The sequence below is a fragment of the Branchiostoma lanceolatum genome, chromosome 13 (genome assembly GCF_035083965.1).
Source record: "Branchiostoma lanceolatum isolate klBraLanc5 chromosome 13, klBraLanc5.hap2, whole genome shotgun sequence".
Lineage (NCBI taxonomy): Eukaryota > Metazoa > Chordata > Leptocardii > Amphioxiformes > Branchiostomatidae > Branchiostoma > Branchiostoma lanceolatum.
Window position 1 is genome coordinate 6298155 of NC_089734.1, and position 17364 is coordinate 6315518.

Consider the following 17364-nt stretch of genomic DNA (forward strand, 5'->3'; position numbering starts at 1 on the left):
TGATTGTTTGATTGATTGATTGATTGATGGATTGATTGATGGATTGATTGATGGATCAATCGATTGAATGGTTTATGAATGACTATTTGTTCTTCAATACACGTAAACTACCAAAGCAGTCGACTTTGACAGAACGTTTTGGGGATGACCCTGTAGCTCAACTGGTAGCAGCCTCACACATGATAGTATGCGTAACATTTTGGAGGAGTAGCGCGTATCAGGATGCCTGGCGTAATCAATGCGAGACAACAACAAGTAAGGTGAGCAGGGCGTATCATGTGTCTGTTGACGAACTTGTATTTTGTGCAAGGGGTGCAGCGGCGACGTAAACACCCGACACTATCCCCTACGGCACCAAGCTCGTCACGGGCATTCTGTGTCACACTCCTAGCTAGACTGGTTTTACCACAACGCTGACTAGCTGAAACAGTTTACACACGGATTTGGTGACTGTTAAGTCTACGAATCGCACAAATCTTCGAAGAGATTTGGAGGTCAACATGAGGAGCCTTGACCAAGAAGCAACGGCTAGCACCGCCGATATCCGTGCTGTGATCCCGCCGGAGAGAACACAGAGCTCGGGGTTAAATCTGCCCACCATGCTGCTGGGAGCCCTCTGTGTTCTGCTTGCCATCATCGCTATCATACTGGCGGCCGTCAGCATGAACCGACAGAACGTCTTCAACCTCGGGCCGGCTCAGGCGGCCACGGGGGGCGGCAACGACGGGCAGGCGGCCGGCAAGACCTGGCTCATCATGATCGGGCACGACTCCGGCGCACACGAGTACATGTAAAGCCCCTGTCACACTTGTGCGTATAAGCCATTCCGTGTGAGTTCCGTGTTGAATTTTGACAACACGCAGTTGTACGCTCAAAATATCCATTTTTTTCCAGTTATGCGCGGCGCACATATAGCGTGTGAATAACGACTTTAACGCATCCAATGCGTTTGAGACACGTGTAATTTGCATATGAAGTGCGCAATACTCTTATCCTTGCAGCGAATAGCTGCGCATCAGGTGCGTGTGCTGAGCGCATTCCGAATGCCCACAACGACTGCCGGCCGCATGCCTGGCGCACTTCCGACGACTGCTAATCGAATTACGAGCGTACCCCAGGTTTGAGATGTGGTGAAACGACAGCTGCTACCTGCTTTTCCTTTTATTACAAGTTCAGACTCGACTACAAGAACAACATTGGGCGCCGGCTGAAACGTGGCTCTTCCACCCAGGCTAGCCGTGGCCGTGGCCGTGGCTCGTCTAATTCTGGACCACCCGTTGAGGCGTCTAACACCCCTGATGCTGTAGGTGACCGTGATGGTGGTGTTGGCCATGGTACTGACAGTAAAGACAGTCCCCCGGCCCCATCAGGCAAAGCTGTCCAGTCTCACTCCCCTGGTCACAAACCTACAAACGAGGGTGGTGAGAAGAAGCATACCTCCGGGTCACCATCAACTCAGGCCTCGTCTACTACCCCCAAAAAGCCACGAGCAAAGAAGACCAGCTACTCCCTAGATGCTGAGGTAGAAAAGGCTTTGGTGGAATGGATCACGGATGTTCGTCGAGCACGCTATGTGAACGATATCCGTTAGCTATCTGTGCGTTTGTCAGACGCTACTGGTACGTGCAATGCGCTGCCCGATCGCAGGACGTATATTCTTATTCGCTATACGGTCGATCATCATGCGTTGTATCTGCGCTGCAAGTGCGCGATGTGGTCGCTGCGCAGAGATCGTGCCGCAAGAGAAGCGTATTACGGCGATTGGAGCGCAAACACAAAGCGCGCTCGTACCTTACTCGACCGATGTCGGACGTGTGAACTGCGTTCTTATAACGTCTGAGCTGCGTCCCAGCGTTCGCACGAAAGTTTTCGGTAGTTTCAAAAATGTCAGGCGTACTGGGCCGTGACTTGCGTGTGCCTGCGTGCCTAAAACTATCACAAAACGATTGAAAAACGAATTAGGCGCGTATTGGGCGCACGCCGGCGTATGACAAAAATGTTAACACGCAACTCACACGCTCATGTTATACGCACAAGCGTGACAGGGCCTTAAGTATGGAAAACTGCACAACCACCTGCTCGTACATTTGAACATTGCTATACTTGTACGAAAATCTATAAGCCATACAATTCGTGTACCAAACGCTTGTGACGTTACAACTATCAGAACACAGGCGTAGTTTCCATGGTAAGGACGTGAATAACCATATGAGGCAAACTTAAGAATAACACTTTACGGGTGTCCGAGTGTGCTGTATTTGTCTCCATGCTGTGGATCGTTGAGTAGTCTAGCCAACGCTAGATATAAGGACAAAGTTGCATCAATAGGTTTTGATCAGTTTGTTTGAAAAAAATCGGCATTTCAGAAGGTTTTCTATATACTCTCCGCTCTCCACAAAACAAGGCGAGTGTATGCGAGAATCATCTTACCGCGCATAGGAGCCGCTCCACTGGATTCGGGAACCGTTCTTCTTTCAACATCGACAACGCCTACATATGAAAATTTCTGGTTCATTTACATGTACCGAGTTATTTTCATCTGCAGTTACTGTATCTTATTCTACAGAAACGTCTGGTTCGGTATGATTTTAAGTGCGGTGTTTGCGTTACGTTAGGCCCCCATTCCGGCACTGGGACGGCGCTCTCGCCGCGCGCTCTCTACAACATCAATTTGGCCAGAGCGCGGAGCGAGCGCAGTGAGCGCCGTGGGAGCGCGGAGGGAGCGCGCAGCTGCAGAGAGCGCCATGCACGCCATGCGCGCCGTCACCTCGACGATGGTGTTGAACATGTTGCCGTGAGAGCGTCGAGGATGGCGATCTAAAGCCCCTGTCACACTTGTGCGTATAAGCCATTCCGCGTGAGTTCCGTGTTGAATTTTGACAACACGCAGTTGTACGCTCAAAATATCAATTTTTTTCCAGTTATGCGCGGCGCACATATAGCGTGTGAATAACGACTTCAACGCATCCAATGCGTTTGAGACACGTGTTATGTGCATATGAAGTGCGCAATACTCTTATCCTTGCAGCGAATAGCTGCGCATCAGGTGCGTGTGCTGAGCGCATTCCGAATGCCCACAACGACTGCCGGCCGCATGCCTGGCGCACTTCCGACGACTGCTAATCGAATTACGAGCGTACCCCAGGTATGAGATATGTTGAAACGGCAACTGCTGCCTGCTTTTCCTTTTATTACAAGTTCAGATTTGACTACAAGAACAACATGGGGCGCCGGCCGAAACGTGGCTCTTCCACCCACGCTAGCCATGGCCGTGGCTGTGGCTCGTCTAATTCTGGACCACCCGTTGAGGCGTCTAACACCCCTGATGCTGTAGGTGACCGTGATGGTTGTGTTGGCCATGGTACTGAAGACAGTCCCCCGGCCCCATCAAGCGAAGCTGTCCAGTCTCACTTCCCTGGTCACAAACCTGCAAACAAGAGTGGTGAGAAGGAGCAGACCTCCGGATCACCATCACCTCAGGCCTCGTCTGCTACCCCCCCCCCCCCCCAAAGGCCACGACCAAAGAAGACCAGCTACTCCCCAGATGCTGAGGTAGAAAAGGCTTTGGTGGAATGGATCAAGGAGAACGATATCCTCTGGAACAGTAAGCTGATCCGCTACAAACGTACAGATTAAAAGAAGCTCTATGAAACGAAAAGGCGAAAGAGCTAGAGAAGACAGCCACCTACTTGAAAGGTTGGTGGAGGTCCATTAAGGACATATTCACAAGGCTACACAAGAGGAAGGGCAGAGATGGGCCCAAGGACCTCACTGAGAGGGAAGAATGGATTTTTGCCACTTGTACTTTCTTGCGGCCACTAGTCCGGCACGTGTCACAACCAATGAGAAGTGTAAGTATGGAAGGCCCCTGTGTCTTCGTTTCGTAGCTCCACCATTAATTGGTGATAGATCCCAAACTGTTGTCTTCTCTCTATCCACGGCCGGACCCAGATGGTCCTTTGCTCTTCTCCTTCTTCTCTTTCTTTGACGAAGGAGATGGAGTTGTAGGTTGGCGATGTCATGCTGGTGTTGGATGACAGCAAGCATGGGGTGTCGCCGGTTATGGCCTGGATCTGCTATGTTCGGAAGGTCTATCCACCCTGGAGTCAGAGGTGCCCTCGTATTTATACCAAATCTGGAATATGCCCCAGATGTTCGTCGAGCACGCTATGTGAACGATATCCGTTAGCTATCTGTGCGTTTGTCAGGCGCTACTGGTACGTGCAATGCGCTGCCCGATCGCAGGACGAACGACACTAATTCGTGACGTATATTCTTATTCGCTATACGGTCGATCATCATGCGTTGTATCTGCGCTGCAAGTGCGCGATGTGGTCGCTGCGCAGAGATCGCGCCGCAAGAGTAGCGCATTACGGCGATTGGAACGCAAACACAAAGCGCGCTCGTACCTTACTCGACCGATGTCGGACGTGTGAACTGCGTTCTTATAACGTCTGAGCTGCGTCCCAGCGTTCGCACGAAAGTTTTCGGTAGTTTCAAAACTATCAGGCGTGCTGGGCCGTGCCTTGAGTGTGCCTGCGTGCCTAAAACTATCACAAAACGATTGAGAAACGCATTAGGTGCGTATTGGGCGCACGCCGGCGTATGACAAAAATGTTAACACGCAACTCACACGCTCATGTTATACGCACAAGTGTGACAGGGCCTTAAGGGCCCTGTCACACTTGTGCGCATATTCAAGTGCGCATGAGTTCCGCAGTAACATTTTTTGCTGGGAGGAAGTTGTTTTCTACTTTGACCCACCGTTGAGCAGTCTAATTATCAAACCAAAGAGATTACTTCTTCGGCTGCAAACTTAACCTATACCAAAAACATATTAATACGCAACTCATGCGGGCTTGTATATACTAAACTAAGAGCGCCGTAAGAGCGCGCAAGCATCCGTTGTACTGCATTGGCTGCCGCATGGCCATGCAAGCATGACCATACAAGCATGGCCATGTTCAAGATCCATGCATTGTCATGCTTGCATACACCACAATACACCACAATGCAAGCATGGCCATGCTTGCATGGCATTGGCCGCTGCATGGCCATGTAATGCAAGCATGACCATGCAAGCATGGCCCGCATGGACGCAGCGAATTTGGTTCAAGACCCATGCATTGTTGCTTTGCTTGTTGCCTTGACTCATCTCGGCTTAGTTACTGATACATGCAAGTATCCGTTGTACGGTAATTTCCATTACAATATAAACAAAAAGGCCGGGTTTGGAATCTATGAATTCTGTTCACAAGACAAAGGCGTTGTATGTATTAAACGAAAGAGAAAAAAAGAACAAGAGTGGTGTTTAAAAACACACCGGCGACGTGAGAAAATGATAATTATGCAAATCAGGGGCTGATTTACATAATCAATGTGGGGATTGAACATATCCGATAGGACTCTCAAACTCGTGTCATATGTATATGAAAAGGTGTGGGATAGCGTTAGACGTCAATTATGCAAAGTTAGACCTAATTTGCATAATTAATCAGAAATGCAATAATTCCATATTGGTAGATGATAGGAATTTCATACTTGCAAAATTAGGAGGTTATGTAAATATGAGGACCTTTTCTAAAAGCTACGTATATCTCCAAAGGGAAATCCCTACCGGTAGCCAAAAAAGAAATATGGTCCTAATTAGCATAATGCAAAGTTAGCATACCAAACATTCCGTTGTACTCACCTTCCCTAAAGCTACCTTCACCTCCAATATGACATCCGTAGCATTAATCGTAAGGGGAATATCAAGTTTCTGCATATTTTATGAATATTAGACCATCATTAGCATAATTCACATTCCTTTGTATTCACCTTTCCTACAGCTACCTACCCACAATATAACAACTTTAGCATTTACCGTAAAGGGAATAATAGAGCTACCACCCTACTTCTGCCTAGTTTATGGTCAGAAGGAGAAAGAAGAAGAACATGCCAGCAAAAACAATATATCCCCCCATACCCCATGGAGTGTATAGAGGGGGGAAGCATGAGGGCCTCATTTATATAACTTTTGGGGGAATTCTACAAAAGCCTTCTTTGCAACGATTATACTTTCATGCTTTGAACAATTTGTGTTATTTGGTAGAAAAAGATGGTCTGAACGAACGAATGAACGAACGAACGAACGAACTACAGAACGTTTATCATATTTTTAAGATATAAAATCTGTACTATGTACAGCGACGTGGAGGGGAACCTGGCGGGGTACCACCATGACCTGATCCGGGAGGTGTGCGAGGCTGCCGGGCTGAACTGCCGCACGGTGTGGGACTCCTACCCCAACTGTTGGGACTCCCAGGCCGGCCAGCACGGCAGGGGCGGGCAAGGTAAGGTCTGTTCTGTTCTGTTCTGTTCTCCTCAAGGATTAGTAATTAGTCTGCCGCACGGTAACTGGTGTGTTACGCCGAAGGGCGGTTATACTGGCTATATATGTATATATAGATACAAATACGGATACGGTGTGGGACTCCTACCCCAACAGTTGGGACTCACAGGCCGGTCAGCACGGCAGGGGTGGGCAAGGTAAGGTCGGGTCTCGTCAAGGAATAGTGATTGCTGTATTGTGATACCCTTTAGCCTCTTATGGAGCAAATCTTCCAGGGCTCAGAAACAACATGACATATCATATCATATCATATACATGTAAACACAGGTCTAGATTCACATTTCATCGGGCGAAAATGTATACAGATACAGCATCTTAGATTATTTAAGTTTTAAGATGTTGATTATTCTGTCAGTGAACTGTTTGGCATTGGATACGGTCTTTACAGAAGGTCGAGTATCGTCCAGGATGGAGGCGAAGGTTGGCGGGAAATTTGTCGCTAAGCTTTTAATCGTCGGAGCCAGAATTGTGCATTAAACTGGTATGAGTGTATAAGGTATAGAACTGCTTAACATAATACACACATTAACTTACTAATAGGAAAATTCGTAGATTTTTCAAAAGCATTTGATCCTTTCATGATTGTGCTCTGAAACTAACACAAAGGCACATGACAAATGTCACACTACGATGCCTTCATACATTGTTTCGGTTGCCATACATGTTGAACTACAGGTCTCTTCAGTCACTGAGAAAAAGAAGTAGATGTTCACCAGTGCACCTGAAATACCCAGTTTCTTGAGTAACTGTTATCTTGCGTATCTTATGACCTAGATATCTAACCTTCATCAACGTACCTTCATAGTTATCTTCGCCGAGTACTTGTACTCGGAGAAGATTATGTTTTCGGTTGAAAAATCTGTTGGGTGGGGTCTGTATGTATGTCAGGAGCATAACTCAAGAAAGCTTCAATGAATCTTTATGATTTTTGTTAGGTGTGTAGCGGTTGTGCAAAGGAAGTCAAGTTCGAAAATGGTTCACCTTGCGTTTTTCAACGGTACTGCAGCGGACTTTGCATTTTTTGGGTGTTTTTATGTAGGCAAAAAAAGTGACGGAAACGTTGATGAATCTTCATGATTTTTTGCAGGTGTGTAGATGTTGTGGACACAGAGGTCAAGTTCAAAAATGATTCCCCTGGCATTTTCGGTTGGTACTGCAGCGGGCTTTGTGTGGATGTGTATTTGTATGTCGCCAGCATAACTCGAAAAGCTGTTGATGGTTCTGTATGATATTTAGTGGATGGGTAGGGTTTACCGAAAGGGAGGTCAAGATCGATTATGGGCCTTCTAGCGGGTACCTAAGGTACTGCAGCTGAACATCAAAATTTTTGTTTATGATAAACAGTTGAGACATAATGAGACCACGATTATCCTACTTTTTTCAGGGCTGATGAACGGGTGGTACGACGCCTGTACCGGCTGGTCACGGACCCATCTTCGGGACGGGACCTTCTCCTTCTCTAAGGCCTTCCTGCCGACCCACACGGCATCTTTCTACGTCAGGACGGGAAACCCGGGAAACTTCAACGTGGACGACGTCTCCGGCAAAAAGATCGGTAAATGTCCAACGCTACCCATACTGTACAAAAATATGTTACCGTAGAAACTTTTCTCTCGTATATGATGCATTGGAAAAAGAAAAAAATAGCGCTTGAAAAGTCTCTCCCCGAAATGGCGTATCTCGATCTGTTGTTACAATATCACATGGTTCAAAAACTGAAAGATGTCATGAAAGTCATACTGTCTCGGGTACGTGTAGAGTACGTGTAATGATTAATACAATTAGTAATTTTAAGATGAATATTTATCGATGAAAGGGTAGAATCAGACCTGTAGAGTGCAGACGTCATAGAAGCGATTACGCCTTTTGGTGTATAAAGGCTAGCTGTGCCCATCTCCGTTTCGGTGGATCGACATTGGGACACACGGGCCACCTGTGTGTGTGGGGGGGAAGCTATTCCACTGGTAGTGGAGTATGTTCAGCTACGTATACCATGCTCATTCTCAATTGATTAAGCACTATTTGATATGAACAAGCAAGCTAGGCGAGCGCACACCCTATGCAATTGAATCAGTCAGAGAATTAGCCATATACAGTGTTAAATGTGCTTACAATGTTGTTAAATGTTGTCTCACACCGCAGTTTTCCTGGACGGTTGGGTGAGTGACGAAAAGTGCTTGGCCAGGCAGAAGAGCATCACGGGATCGGTGCTGCCGGTCGATAAGATCGTCCACGTGACCACCACGGACGAATTCCTGGAGCAGATCACTAGCGGACAAGTAAGCGTTTTCCTTTTTTCATACTATTAGTTCACTGGTTATTACTATCATAATAATTGTATTGTCCGATATTTGGAAGATGAAGTTTATAGTACTAGTATATAGAAACACTTCTCCAAAAAAGGGAATCAAATGATAAAATACGGATCATAAAAAACTGACAACGTGACCACACAATCATACATGTCTTTCGACAAGAAGTCAACGTATCTGTCTGTCTGTCACCCTCCTCAGAGCCACTGCAGTGAGACGAATACGGTTCCAATCACTGCCCCCCCCCCCTCCCTCAGCACAGCTAAGATCTTCTTATCCCACCAATGTCATTGGCTTCGCTTTAATACAGGTGGACTCAACTCGCTGATTTCACAGGGATACTTCAATGACACCGACGTGCAACTGTTGCCTCCAAGGACCCCGCCGTATTGCATGCTGTCCGGCAGTAAGTCAGTAACACTATAAGGAACGGGGTGAATTAGAGTGTCAAAGGTTTTGCTGTCTAATCGATAGACCTCTTGAAGTTTCTCCAACCTTTAAAAATTCTCGAATCATGATCAGCTTTTGCAGATACTGCGGCTGGCTTTCGTATTGTCCTGGTTTGAAATTATTACAACTATGGTTATTTGAAGGTAGCAGAACACAGTTTTCGGCCTTTGGGGATTTCTATAGTTAAGGGCCATAAGGTGACTGGCTTCGACGCGGTAAAAGTTATAGTGCGGTGCACTTGAGAGATCCGAAAAACAATTATGTTTGAGTTAAGGATACAACCTACAATTAACTAAAAAAATTCTGTCGACGTATCGCGTTTTGACGCCCTCTTTGAAATGCCTCTCTGCGAAGATCAAATAACTGCAGCCGGCTCACCAAAAAAAAATTACGTCATGAAGCGCATTCATACACACTTTGGAAAACCTTCACAATCCAAATCATACAAACTCAAAGTCGACACAACACTATACCACGCAGTATAGTTTGCACTTGGCTGCCTCTCACATGCGACTTTCTTCCAGGCCTTCAAGAATCTAGCCGTACTACTTTATGTACCCGCGTCATAGACCCCCGGGGATCGCGGATAAAAACTGTGTTCTGCGACTTTATGGGAATCATACAATTACTTCCGCAGATGCCATGATGACCCGGAAGGACAACAATTTCAACACCTACTGGAACCAGGGCTTCGACAAGCTGGTCGAGAGCGGCAGGTTCACCCGGCTGTGCAATGAGGCCGCCCAGCGACACGGTAAGGTATTGCAGTGTCTCTCCAATGAAGCGACATTATTGGTCTGCTTAAGGATGTTCTAAGAAATATCTTGACTTAAACCTCCCTGATCTGTAGAAAATACTTTCAGTACAGGGACCACCTGTACAATATCGCAGCCCACTCAATCTGCACAAACACTGTCAGAAAGTCGTTCACTCTCTCTTGAACAACTGACAAATTATCGTAGCTTTCTCCTCAAGACATTGATTCTTCAAGACTTCTGCCTTCATGTTGTTTCTGCTTTACTCATAGGGAAGGTGGGCACTGTGGCGTGTCTGAACCCGTGACGTCAACGTATCGTTACAAGAAAAAGAAATCATTGAGTCTTCCTATACTACCTACAGGGATGGAAGCAAACCCCTTGCAGCACGATAAATGGAATATGCTTTAGGGTGAAATCACACATTAAGAAATCATATGCTTATCAGCTATGATATTGGTATGAAATATTGCCTTTTTATTCAGATTTCTCTTAGCTAAATAAAGGAATTGAATTGAATTATTCAAAATATAGGTGAATTTACACTTTTACTTTCTCTTGTATATAAGAACATAAAATGATGAAATCGAAATGTAGTTGCAAAATAGAATACGGTAAAAGAAATGTAAGCATCGCTTTAACTAAAGAAAATGGGATCTCTTAGCTTAAAAGACTTCTAGAAGGTATTCCTGAGCTAGGCATTGCAAATCCTGGAATTGTACCAACTTACAAAATGTATGCTTCATTTGCTCTAAATATATGAAACGTCCAATGCACAATACATTCGACTCTTGCTTCTTTATTGCACAAGTTACACAGCTTCCCATTTTGCATATCATTTCATATATGCAAATCAACAATAGCAAATTCTTCTAATGTATGAATCCACAGCTAACTAAATTTCTGAACTACGGAACTAAATTTACAGGACAATTTTCCAATCGCAAACGACGGTATGTGTCACTTGGTTATACTACATAACACAGTGTTCTATCCCTAGGCCTAGCCTCGGTACACAAATTTCTCAACACCATCTGTTAAATCTTTGTACTAAATTTACAGGACAATTTTCAAATCGCAAACGACAGTGCGTGTGACTTGGTTATACTACATAATGCAGTGTTTTATCTCTAGGCCTAGCCTTGGTACACAGACTTCTCAACACCATCTGTTTTATCTTTGAAAGTCGCCTTGTGCAGCGTGGAGTCGTATTTGCCACAGGTCCGCACGTATTCTGCGTACTCTGGAGCACCGGGGCGGAGGATGTTGTCGGCTAGTACAACTGTGCCTGTGGAAACAGAAAATATACGTGTTATATATTCAAGATAGACAATAACAGCATTGGCACTACATCAGCACACAGCAATACGTGTTTAATGATAGCCCTTTACGACAGGGCATGCTCGAAATGAATGTTGCTGTTGCCAATGCAAGTTAGGAACCTGAGGATGGCATGTGAGAGTGGAGCATGTAATGTGTGAAATGAAGATTTATATTTTGTCAAGAAATTTACAAAAACTCTTGATATTTCAAACAGCTGTTAAATCTTCGATTTCTTGTTTGGAGTTGAAGAGGTTAAAGATCCAATCGATAGATTCTTACAGTATGCACAACATTGGTTTGCGTAGGGATAAGTACCTTTGCGTAGCAGCTTGTTTTCTTCAAGCAGTTTGATATCTCTAACGTAGACATCCTTCCAGTGGTCTATGAACACCATGTCAAACGTCTCTATGTTGAACTTGGTCTTCAGTTGGGGGATGGCTTCGGCGCTGTCAGAAATAACCTGGATAATCTATTACAAAACAAGCATACGATCAGTTAAGCACGAAAACATTGAAAGCAGAAACAAACGTAAATTCCATTATAAAGTCCATTGATGTCCATTGATTTCTGTTAAATATTTCAGATGAGCTTACAAGCACGAAGAATTACTGCCGTTAAACTGGGCTACTCTATATAACTTTCGTCATTGCTTTTTTTTAAAATTCTATATGGGCTCTGGACAAGTGACATTTGTTCCGTTAAAGGGTTTCCGGCGAGAGACCGATTGCATAGACAGCATTGTGCATATGATAGAGCGTATAGACAAGACATATTACTCAAGCAAAGCTATTTGCATATTTTCTCCTGGCTATTTCTACTGCCACTGATAGTCATGCAAACATCATTTTGTCATCTCTGAAGCTAGGCCTTTCTTTTAACAACGTAAGAAAACTTTGACAGAATGTCATGATGCTATTACCTTAGCTAAATGAGGGCAGACCTGAAAGAAAGGTCAGAAAGAAAACTACGGGAGCTTAAGTGGAAAGAATGGAAGAAAGACTGATTTCAGCTGCAGGGTGTCCAGACCACTGCAGCAGCAGAACACAGTGGACTACTAGAACTATTACCCTATCTTGCAGCCCTGCAAACGAGATGATCTCCTTCGCCACTGCGGCGTTCTCTGGATTGACCTCCAGAGTGATGAACTTTGTGCCTTCTGACAGAAGATTGACGATCCTGACGGCGGAGTAACCCATGTACGTGCCCAGCTCCAACATAGTCTGAGGCGCCGTCTCCTTCACGAAACGGTCCAGGATCGGTCCTGTAGGTGTGATAAGTATAATAATGATTATCGATAACTGTACGTGCCCAGCTCCAGCATGGTCTGAGGCGCCGTCTACTTCACGAAACGGTCCAGGATCGGTCCTGTAGGTGTGATAAGTATAATAATGATTATTGATAACTGTGCGTGCCCAGCTCCAGCATGGTCTGAGGCGCCGTCTCCTTCACGAAACGGTCCAGGATCGGTCCTGTAAGTGTGATAATTATAATAATGATTATTGATAACTGTACGTGCCCAGCTCCAGTATGGTCTGAGGAGCGGTCTCCTTCACAAACTGGTCCAGGATCTGCCCTGGAGACAGACGACAGATAAACGTTACAACAGAGACGGGGGGTGGTATAGACTTCCTGACACTTTTGACCAACTTCGGTCACGTCACCTCGGAAATTGGTCATTCCAACATGAGGTAGGATTTTCATAGTGAATTTCCTTTGGTGTTTCAATGCATCAACCGCAAAATTATCTAAGAAGAAAGGGGAACAAGCAGACTTCTGGACTACTATCAGATTCACATACATTGATGTATTTACCAAACGTCGTTATCAAATATACAGATCAGGTAAGCAGCTTACGTGCTGGTGTGATACACTATTCAACTCAACTACCAGCAAGAGGGTGTCGGCCAGTTATGTTGCAGTACTTGAAAAAGCTGCATGGCGGCCCAAAACCGACAGGTTTCGTCGGTAAGTCAATAACATACCAGACATGGCGGCGACCATGTGGCCCGAGGGTGAAATAGAATAGGTTTGCTCTGTACAAATGAATAAATACGGATGGTGCCATGCGGCGATCTCACAGTGGGACACTGTAACATCACAAGATCTGACCTTTGTGCTCCCCTACAGTCATGAGCCATTCTTTCTCCATGCCGTATTTGTCCATGGCAGCCAGGACGCTCTCTGGGTCGCCCCGTGATGCGTTCTGTAGAACGTACTCCAGGACGCGCTGTTCTTTACTCATGTCTGTACAAAAAACAGAGTTATAGCAAACACTGTAGCGTAGTCACCTTTCTTTCCACTTGCTACAAAGATTTTGATTTGATACATTTTATTCTATAGAGAAATTCAATTGTATTTTATGACTAGACAATCCTAGATGTGCAAATATAGGTAAATACATTCGATTCCAGTTTGTTAGAATCTGTACCGTATATATACTCAATATCCATGGTCATTTCTATGTTAAAAACATTGTATGCACATTTGTGTGTCTAGAGTTGTAGAAGAAGGCGAAAGTCCTCACTCAGCCCTCTACCTGTATGGCAAGGATTGTGGAAGATTATATTCTGTCAGTTAAGAATCAACTGGTTTTCAGTCGCTGTATATTCTTTGGAATTTTTCCAAACTCCAGTAAATTTCTATGGTTGTGTCAGTGGTTGTTGGTGTGGTTGTTGGTGTGGGTGTGGCGAGGGTGTTGGTGTGGATATGGGTGTGGGTGTGGGTAATGGTGTGGGGTGGGTCCGGGATGGGGGTCACGGTGAGTGTGGTATGTAACAATCATAACACGCCTACTATACACACGACGATACCAGTTCGCAACAGTGTTTCGTAATTGTAAGACTCAAAACATGCATTGCTACTAGAGAATTACTATTGAATATGATAGCAGAACAGAACATAGAATCATGTATCTTGTTGTCATGAGTACATAAGCTTGAGTCCAGAACAACGATCGTTCATCATGGACATATACGATATCCTACACTGCACGTGTCCTTCTGTTATCGGACGCCAGGTGGGTTATTATTATTATTATGATACATTATTATTATTATATTACCTGAACTAGGGAGACAGCTGGAGCTATAGCAGAAAACCTTACCGCTCGCCGTTGTCTGCTTCTTCACGCGTGAGAATCGTCTGAAGATGGCGGATGTCACTGTCGCAGGCTGCAGGACCCGGTTGTGCCACAGTACCCGTGAGAGCAGCTTATAAAGAACCATTAGACAAACAATGACGTCAGATGCATGTTATGCCGTACCTGGCACCACAGTCACTGTCCTACATGTAGTACCAGTTTATGCGATAGTGTCCAACATACATTACGTTATCTTGTAAACACGTTATGTCGTGCCTGGCACTGCGGTGACAGGCGGAATATTAGCAGGTCAAAGTTCAAGGTAAAAGGGTGATATCAGTGACTCCGTTACCAAAAATAGGTTACAGTTCATTATGTGCGACGTGTTCGTACAATGCCAAATTGCAAAGAATAAATGTCTTAAATCCGTATTTCAGATCCACTACAGTCTTCTGGCTATCATTCCCCCCTTATAGAGGTATCAATCTATGTCCGAAAACTATCAAATTTGCCATAAAGTTCTATCTATGCGACTGACTTACAACAGGAGGAATACATTTTTTTGATAATGATTTATTTCATTACTTCGAAGAACGAAGTAGGTTTGATAAACCATTGTGAGAGAAAATTCCGTCTCTAACGTTATTGTCTTTGGTGAAGAAAATGATCGAATGTGATCTCATCATACTGTGATATCTTCAAGTAGTTCATGCTTTATGATCGGTCTATTTTCCTCTGTCGTTTTCTATTGAACCTATCCTAAACATGAATCTAACAGCGTTATTCAGTCAAATTCAGAACTTTAAAAACAATCTGTGTAAGATAAAGTGCGGACTAAATCGCGCTCCTTGCGGCCCACCTGACAGTTACAGTTGATCAATAACCCTCGGTCAGAGATTGTGTAAACACAGGCCAGATAACATATAACAGCTAAACTACTAGTATTCCACTAGCCACTAGATCTTTCACGACAAAATAAAGGCATTTACAGAATAATCAACATCTAACAGAAAGCTATGACGAATCCTAACAAGTACTGAATAGTTTGTAATTTACAAGAACTTGGACATTTTCTGTACACATCGTGTCCAGGTCCGGCCGCTGGCTCCACTGAATTTGAACCAGATGTGGTGAGAGACAGAGCGCGCAAACCACTGCACCACGCTTACACTATATAAATATCAACAACTCTCAAGCTGCCTTATGCTTATGTTTAATAATATCCCTTTTAGATCTATACATTACATGAATATCATCAACTCTCAAACTGTCAAAGACTAATCTAATGTCCAGAACCTGCCGGGGGATGCTGAAGGTGACCTGAGCCCAGAGGCCATCATTGCAATGGCTACAGACCGGCGGATGTGGAGAGGACGTGTGATCGGCCGCTGTGCGACCGACCGATGATGATGATGATGAATCTGCAATAATGCTATGGGCAAAGGCAAATCTTGGCAGTGAAAGTTTGGTGATATTCTTTAGATTTTCCCTTTCAGATCAATCAGCCTGTCCCTGTCCCTAGGCATGTTCGGTTTCCTGAGCCAGCAGTACCAGATCAGGACCCCAGAAATAAACATCCCGATCAACACGCCCAGGATGACCAGGGCCAACTGTTCCGAGTTCAACCCCGGACCACCTGAAAGTAATGAGAAACGTTCAATAATGAGAAGGATATCCCTCCGTTCAAATGACAAATGATAGCATGTTTCAGCATGTTTTGTTAGAGGAGATGTAGTCATACTAGACACCCCGCCTCAGATTAGAATCTCCGACGACAAAGGTACAAAGAGATGACCTATACAAGTTTTTGCCCTGCAGCCACTCTATTGACTATGTTAATTCATGCATAGAGTATATCTAGGTGCACTGAAGTTTGGATCAAAGAAAGATTACTCATTGATTACTTTAAGTCCATGCATGAAAATTGAGACTTTTTGCCAAAACCCAGAAGATGTCTGTCACAAGAAACGAAATAAATCCACTCACCCCCTCCACACGTGGCAGGGCATAGAGCGCCCAAAACACACCCGGAACACGAGCTGCCAGGGAACTCGGCGCCGTGGACATAACCTACTGCAAGAAGCAGCGCCACGGTGATAACGGCTCGAAGACAAAACTTTACCGACGCCATGTCTGAAGAACAACCGAACGGAATCTGTAGTTATAAACCTCTCAGACGAGGGAAGGAAACTGCAAAATTTACAAGCCTGTCTAAAGCGCCTCTTCAAATGGCTGACGTGACAGCTAATAAACACCAAGTTTCCATGTAACGGAAGACGTCAGGATTTGGAGTCATCCCATTTACATCTCGACCATGGTCAACAAGCAACATGTCCACATACAAGTCCACATACATGCTGGTGAATTTCAGTCAGATAAGGTTTCATGGTATCATAAAATACGTTGCTACTTACTGTTTGTCAGGTGTTGTTTTGAAAGGATTAAGGCGTCAGTTCACCGTCAGTGGGGTCACTCTGTTGTAACCAAAACCGGTTTGGTGGCTGTGGTATAGCTATTTACAGGAGGGGAAAACCAGTCTCAAATATGGCGCGAGAAGAGCTTTCCAAATACGACAGTAAGTATTGAAAGGAGTATTGTTTGGCGCATCAAGTAAAGACATTTAGACCCCTTGCCCTGGCGTGTAGACGTTGTATCATTGCATGGTATACTACGTAGTTCGTGGGTGAACGCACATGTAGTACACTTGATCTCCGCAAGATGGCACTCATAAGAAAGACAAGGAGAAGGTATTTCTGGTTCACCCCGGTAAACCATGTAAATCCCTATAGGCGAAATATTGTGGTCTGCGACCTTGAAATGGGCCGTTGGCTACAAGGTCGTTCATGTTTCCGACTACGCATGCGCACGGTCAACGGTAAAGTTTCCTGACTTGCAAATAGTTCTCGATCTCGATTTATTAGCAATGTCCAAACATCTTTTTTCGTCTCAGGAGCCTTCACCTTTGACATATTACCCACAATTCATACCGCCGCGCAGGGGCATTTGGAATCGTGAATGACCTTATACGTCCCCATCCGAAAGGACTAATGC

General features: G+C 44.9%; 2 protein-coding genes and 1 long non-coding RNA gene across 3 annotated transcripts; 1 reads left to right on the forward strand and 2 right to left on the reverse strand.

The window, feature by feature from the left end:
• The first annotated feature begins 107 nt into the window (after positions 1-107).
• LOC136447190 (uncharacterized) lies at positions 108-10218 on the forward strand. Its single transcript, XM_066445891.1, has 7 exons — positions 108-790; positions 6190-6335; positions 7779-7949; positions 8537-8673; positions 8908-9112; positions 9794-9910; positions 10184-10218. The coding sequence occupies exons 1-7, from the start codon at positions 501-503 to the stop codon at positions 10216-10218; spliced, it is 1101 nt and encodes a 366-aa protein (XP_066301988.1). The 5' UTR covers positions 108-500.
• Positions 10219-10442: 224 nt separating this feature from the next.
• On the reverse strand, positions 10443-14623 carry LOC136446832 (catechol O-methyltransferase-like). The gene is made up of 5 exons (XM_066445440.1): positions 14338-14623; positions 13344-13478; positions 12302-12495; positions 11550-11703; positions 10443-11199 (listed from the first exon to the last, which is right to left on the reverse strand). The coding sequence occupies exons 1-5, from the start codon at positions 14456-14458 to the stop codon at positions 11048-11050; spliced, it is 756 nt and encodes a 251-aa protein (XP_066301537.1). The 5' UTR covers positions 14459-14623; the 3' UTR covers positions 10443-11047.
• Positions 14624-14878: 255 nt separating this feature from the next.
• On the reverse strand, positions 14879-17021 carry LOC136446833 (uncharacterized). The gene is made up of 3 exons (XR_010757653.1): positions 16728-17021; positions 16300-16446; positions 14879-15949 (listed from the first exon to the last, which is right to left on the reverse strand). It is a non-coding gene; the product is annotated as an uncharacterized lncRNA (long non-coding RNA).
• Between the last annotated feature and the right edge of the window lie 343 nt (positions 17022-17364).

Bases quoted from the DNA above. Each gene is read 5' to 3' on its own strand.
- LOC136447190 (XM_066445891.1), top strand. From the start codon at position 501: ATGAGGAGCCTTGACCAAGAAGCAACGGCTAGCACCGCCGATATCCGT. The intron at 7,950-8,536 runs GTAAATGTCCAA...CTCACACCGCAG, and splicing joins CGTCTCCGGCAAAAAGATCG to TTTTCCTGGACGGTTGGGTG. The intron at 9,911-10,183 runs GTAAGGTATTGC...CTTTACTCATAG, and splicing joins TGAGGCCGCCCAGCGACACG to GGAAGGTGGGCACTGTGGCG.
- LOC136446832 (XM_066445440.1), bottom strand. From the start codon at position 14,458: ATGGTTCTTTATAAGCTGCTCTCACGGGTACTGTGGCACAACCGGGTC. The intron at 11,704-12,301 runs GTAATAGTTCTA...GTTTTGTAATAG, and splicing joins TTGCAGGGCTGCAAGATAGG to ATTATCCAGGTTATTTCTGA. The intron at 11,200-11,549 runs GTACTTATCCCT...CTGTTTCCACAG, and splicing joins AAACAAGCTGCTACGCAAAG to GCACAGTTGTACTAGCCGAC.